A 6319-nucleotide genomic window follows, 5' to 3' on the forward strand; every position below is an offset into this window, starting at 1 on the left:
GATGAGGAGGAGTTGTTATTATAACTAGTGACGAAGTTGTTATATGACATTGGACGAAAATGATGATTATGAGGAGTTATGTGACAATGATGTATTATTATGATAAGTTGTTAATGATATTATGATGATGATGATAAGTTATTATGTCATTGGGTGAAAGAACCGCCGATTAGTTTCAAATGGATAGATCCAAAGTGACAATTGGTTACTTTGGATCCATGCACTTGAAACTAATCCAAGGTTCTTTCACCTAGTGATTTAATAACTCATTATGATATAAAAACAATCTCTAAATTGCTACTGTATGAAAAATTGTATACAGGTATATGAATACGACCTAAAATTCAAGAGAAATGGAATAGGGAATGATAGTAGTAGCGATTGTTTTCGAAAGCGCTACTAGTAATTAGCAGTAGCGCTTGACTAGGCAAGCGGTACTACTAAGTAGATATAACAGTAGCGAGTGCCTGTAGGCGCTACTGCTAAGCATTAGCTGTAGCGCCTTATCAGTAGCGCGCCTACCCGCGCTACTGATAGGCCAAAAACCGGCGCTACTGCTAAGTTTTTCCCTAGTAGTGTGATACGGAAGGAGTACATTACATCCATATATACATGTATATTTTTTTCTGAATATTTTAAAACTGAAAAGTTTGGCTTTTGTTTTCCTTTAAAAAATGCGGCCTCCAAAACACCCTACCTATTATATATATATATATAAATGTATAAAGTTCCGTCGTATGTCAGTTGTCTGCCCTTCGCTTGTCCCTCTGCCATTTGATTTTTTTTCTAACCTTTCATTTTTTGGGGGTTTTGTACAACTCTCTTCATTGGTTCACAAGCCAAAACGCACACACATCCTTCTCTCTCTCTCTCTCTGCCCCCCTCCCCCAAATCATCGCTTGCGTCTACGATTTCGGCTAACGCTGGTTGTTTCCCTCTCCGTTCTCCACTAGCAAGACATCGCACCGGTCTCCATCAAAAATTTTGTGGCATTGTCTCTTCGTTGCTCCGCCCCTGCACGTGTCGCCATCGCTAACCTAGCCTTCGGCTCGGGCTTGTCGACGTGACCACGTCATGCCGCCCTTGGTCCTGTCTTTGCCCTTGCGAGTATCAAGACCCTAGCATGGATTCTCTGAAGCAATCAACACCTGAAAGCAAGTTCAGTTAAGTTCAATGTGTGTAAAGTATCAACGCCCTTCGTTACTCTGTGCCACTTCGCAAGTGAAGATTAACGAGACGACGTCGGTCTCCCATGGGACAACTGAGAAGCTCCTAAATGTCTTTGTTTACTTTCCGACAAAGGGCTACATTAGCCAACTGCCCCTATTTGCTTTTGGACTTAATGTAATACATAAGTTAAAGTTTAAATTGTTTTATGTTCGTTCATGTATAAATTTAAGTTCAAAAGACGGACAAAGTTTGAATGTGTCGGACACGTTGGGCGTACACAAATCCCACAACCAAAATCGGACATGGTCGTCCGCTCGCGTGATCCAAACAAACAAAATCCGAACATATCATACCTACGTTCTGGGGTGAGTTGGCCTTAACTCATGCAGCTCGTTCTGGGAAGCTAGAAAAAATAAATCCGAGGGTGCTATACCGCTATGGCAAAGTTGTAGACCAGACTAGCCTTTTTTTTGTTGAGGATCAACCAGACTAGTCAGTCCAAGACCAAGATCCAGGTGAGCAGAGCCCAGCAGTAGTAGTTCATCGCAAAAAAAAGCCCAGAAGTAGCGTAGTGTGGCCCAGCCCGCGTATCTCTTCACTAGCAACGTTGCCTTCAGCCCCTCAAAAAAAAAGCAACATTGCCTTCTCCACCTTCCCCGCAGTATTCCCTCAAAAAAAAGAAGAAGAATAAGAAGAAGCACAACTTCCCCTCAGCACGGGTCAGTGTTCAGTAGAGAGAACAGCTTGCCAGTGCCAGCATGCCAATGGCGGTGCAGGCGTGCCACTTAACAACGCGCGTGCATTTTCGATTCTAGATCCAGGTCAGCTTTTTTTAGAACGAAGGCTCGCGAAAAATCCGGCTTTGAATTAACAAAGGCATCAACCGGCCAGGAGTTACAACAGACAACCCAACTTACAACGGTCAGAACGATACAACGGGGAACACTGGAAAGCCTACTCACTACAACCTCCGCAAGCTGCAAATGAATTGCAGCTAGCACAGGCCAATCACTCCACACTAGGATCACATGTAGCAGAAAACGAAGCAGCACAGCAGGACATAGCCGACCTTCGAGAATGTACCGTGCTCCAGAAACACCTAGAGAAGACGGGAACCAACATCTTCCGTCTCAATCACCGAAAAGGGACCCTTCCCCCTCGCCATGGCACATAGGCACCGCACCATCGGGATTTCGAGAAGCTCACCCTAAAGCTGGAAGAATGTCGCCCTCGCATCACAAGGTGGACGTAGGATGACCACATCGATTTGGAATATGCCGCGCCGGCTGCTCCGCCACAGTCCTTGCCCAACTAGTTGGAGACGATCCAGGTCAGCTGAACCTGCAATTTAGCTGCCAGTTCAACCACGCACAAACAAGTACGAGGAAACTAGTAACTCTGGAATCAGAGCAATGTGTACGGAGTGCAATACTATGCCTCACCATCCTTTTTTTGATAGAGTTTTTGTGACCACGTGGACGCCTCCTCGTGGTCGGCAATGTTTGCACACGTGGTACTGGTGATATGCCATGCGTATATTCAGATCGTCAATATCCATCGGCATTTCTCAAGAAGCCAAATTTGCTGATCTTGTCTGTATAATGTATATGCATGATGTATCCGCACCCCACATAGCACATATATATCCACGCAGCGATGCATCTATCGCTATTGCTACATCTGCATATTTGGCACGAGACAAAAAGAGAGAGTATGCAGTCAAAGAAGCAGTTGGCTCATCTGCATGTGCTGCCAGAGATCATCAGATATGCATATGTTCAGATCAGTGTATACAAAACGGCCAGCCTGTGCGTCCGGGATCGCCCGAAGGAGCCTAGGGTTTCCGATGTTTGGCGTGTCTGCTCTTTTCCTCGGCAGCCAGATCGCCACACTGTCTCGTACTGAAACATCTCCTTTCGGGTAGGGGATCGCTGCCTGTGGCTCTCCCTTCTTCCTGCGAGAACCACAAAGGGCGGAGGATAGCAACCGGTGGTTGGTGCCGATGTTTCCCCGTGTTGGTCGAACCGAGCAGTACATTTCGGCCATTTACTCCGGTGACTGACTGTGGTGGTGGCCGCGGTTGGGGCAATGCGACTGCACATTCATGCCGCTCCGGCGCAAGGAGGGGCCCTGGACGCCGACGGGCCGGCGAGGTGGCGCGCCAGACGGCCGAGCTGGACTGCGCACGCGGCGGGGACGGCGACATGCCACCGGTTGTCGACGCCGATGGCAATATGGCATGCGCGGCGCGCGCTGCCGATGGCACGCGACCGCTGGGCTTGCCGATACGCACAGCGCCCCTGGCCGGCATTGATTGGGCTCGCACGCGACACGTACGCCCCGTCCTGCCGTTGCCGCATCTCGCGCATGCATGCATGCAGAAGACTGGATGGTCAGGATGAGCGAGCGGGGGGGCGGCCGTGGCAGGCCATAACTCCAGGCCAGCGGCGGGGGCAGGACTGCGGCCGCGCGTGCAGGGATTGAATTAAACCGGGGTGGCATGTCAGGGCGGAAAGCGCCGAAGCGGCGGGGTCAGACAGATCCGGTGAGTGACTGTCCGTCCGTCACCGCGGCGCGCAGAGATGAATTGATGGAGCAGGGCTGGGTGGTAGGTAGGGCACTCACTGATGCACTGGGCGAGCGAGGGCGAGCCAACTCTCTCTCTCTTTTTCCTCGTCTCATTAACTCGTAGGACGACGGAGCAGGGATGGCGAGAACATTATCGAGTCGTCCCAGAAACAGAAACGGAAACGGAGGGACTTGTGTACACGATACTGGCAGTCTGGTACTACTGATCATCACGCCAATTGAGCGTGCGGTACGTAACGGCTAACGAGTGTAAACAGACAGGGCAAGCGACCGAAGCAACCAAGCCACCTCGTGCGTGCCGCAGCGCACAAGCACGAGCATGGTAGATGGGGCAGAGCACGGCGGCGAACCGGCGACGGAATCAGTGCTCCAATGCAAAACCCTAGCTACCATCGCCCGTCGGGACCTCACGTCTTCTTCTCAGTCTTAGACTTGTCTAGATACAGAGGTATCTAGACCTAGATACATCCCTATCTAGACAAATTCAAGACAAGTCTAATTCGGAAGAGTAAAACGTTTGGTGCGTGGGATCACGTAGGGGCGAGGTGGGGAGAGGGGAAGTAAAAGGGAGAAGCATACATCAATGCAATGCAACGTGGAGAGAGAGAGAGAGATGAGATGAGCTCACTGGATGCATGCAGCAATGACTAGTTTTACGTACAGAGCACGGGTCGATCGTTGGTAGAGTATTAGCTAGTGCTACCACCTAGTGGTGGCTACTGGAGTGTGTGGACTTTTCTGTGTACGAGCCAACGTGTGTGTACGAATGTGCACCAGACGAGCTGCCGGGCTGGGTTGGGTTGGCTAGGCTAATGCTTGAGCACGTCGGGGATGTCGACGGGGTAGCGGTGGACGCAGGCGGCCCAGGGCCCGTCGGCGCCGCCGGGCGCGGCCGGCGGGCGGATGCACTCCCAGGCGGCGCTGTTGCACTTGAACCCGGAACCGAAGCCGATCATCCACACGCGGTCGCCCCTGCGCATGCGCCCCTTGGCCTCCACGTAGGCCAGCTCGTACCACAGCGAGCTGCTGGACGTGTTGCCGAACCGGTGCAGCGTCATCCGCGACGCCTCCACCTGCTCGTCCGACAGCGTCAGGCTGCGCTGCAGCTCGTCGATCACCGCTCGCCCGCCCGCGTGGATGCAGAAGTGCTCGAACGCCGTGCGGAAGTCCGGGATGTACGGCTTGATCCCGCGGCTCACCACCTTGCGCGCGATGAAGGACAGCGCGAACAGCAGCTGCTCCGACGCCGGGAGCACCAGGGGCCCCATGGCCGTGATGTTCGCCTTCAGCGCGTCGCCGGCCACGCTCATCAGGTCCTTGGACAGGTTGATGCCCACGTTGGCCCGGTCGTCCTCCTCCTGGTACACGCAGCGGTACGCGCCGTCCTGGGCGCCCGTCAGCGTCCGCACCACGCGCGCCAGCCGGAACCGCGCGTTGGCGCCGTTGGTGGAGAGCAGCACGGCGGCGCCGCCCATGCGGAAGAGGCAGTTGGGCAGGAGCATGGCGCGCTCCTTGCCCATGTAGTAGTTGGGCGTGATGGTCTCCGTCGACACCACCAGCGCGTTCGAGCCCCTGGGCGCGACCTGGAGCAGGTTCCTCGCGAGCCCCACGGAGATGAGCCCGGCGCTGCAGCCCATCCCAGCGAGGTGCACGTTGCGGACGTCCTTGCGGAGGTTGTAGCGGTTAACGATCATGTCGGCGAAGGACGGCGTCGGGGCGAAGAGGCTGCAGTTGACGACGAGGATGTCGATGTCCTCCGGGGCGACCTTGGTCTTGGCGAGCAGGTCGTCGATGGCGGAGAAGACGATGAGCTCGACCTCGGCGCGGGAGGACTCGAGGTCGCGGGACGGCGGGATGTAGTGCTGCGCGTAGGGGAGGCAGGTCTCCTCCCCGAGCCCCGAGCGCTCGAGCAGGCGCGACATGAACCGGACGCTGCGCTCGTCGAAGCCCGGCCAGACGCGGGCGTGCTCCTGGAACGCGGCGAACGGGACGCGGCAGCTGGGGCTGGTGCGGAAGCACGCGTAGTCCACCATGTACACCGCGCGCGGGCGGAGCTTGAGGTAGATGGCGGCCGCCGCGGCCGGGACGAACGCGGCCAGGAACATGTGCACGGGCCGGAGCGCGCGCAGCCGGGCGAGCAGCTCCTCGGGCCCTAGCTCCGCCGCCTTGAGCAGGGCCGAGGCGGCGAAGGGCACCGCCGCGATGGCCACGATGTTGCTCACCGCCAGCTGGTACAGCCGCTTGAGCTTCGCCGACGAGCTCATGCTAACGGCGCCCTCTGTATCGCTTGCGTCTGTGTTGGGAGCAGCTGTGGCTTTGTGGCCTCGTGGGTGTGTGTCGCCTGGCTCGCGGTGGGAGGCGAGGAGAAAGCCGGGAGGGAGAATTTAAAGAAGCCAAACTCGGGGTGCCGGACCCCGCAGGTGGGGCCCGAGCCTGTCGCCCCGAGAAGAGATCACGCTACAGAAGCAGGCAGAGGACTCACGATCCTGACTTGATGAGTCGGCTGTGTGAGTAGGTGGCTACTCCCCTTAGATTAATCAAGTCTCGGTCGACTGCGTAA

The 6319-nt window shown here is 55.0% G+C and overlaps 1 protein-coding gene across 1 annotated transcript; it reads right to left on the minus strand.

Moving 5' to 3' along the window:
* Positions 1–4373: 4373 nt before the first annotated feature.
* LOC125514508 (3-ketoacyl-CoA synthase 5-like) lies at positions 4374–6106 on the minus strand. The gene has a single exon (XM_048679850.1). The coding sequence runs from the start codon at positions 6021–6023 to the stop codon at positions 4569–4571; it is 1455 nt and encodes a 484-aa protein (XP_048535807.1). The 5' UTR covers positions 6024–6106; the 3' UTR covers positions 4374–4568.
* Between the last annotated feature and the right edge of the window lie 213 nt (positions 6107–6319).

Source organism: Triticum urartu, chromosome 6, assembly GCF_003073215.2.
Source record: "Triticum urartu cultivar G1812 chromosome 6, Tu2.1, whole genome shotgun sequence".
In the NCBI taxonomy this organism is placed as follows: domain Eukaryota; kingdom Viridiplantae; phylum Streptophyta; class Magnoliopsida; order Poales; family Poaceae; genus Triticum; species Triticum urartu.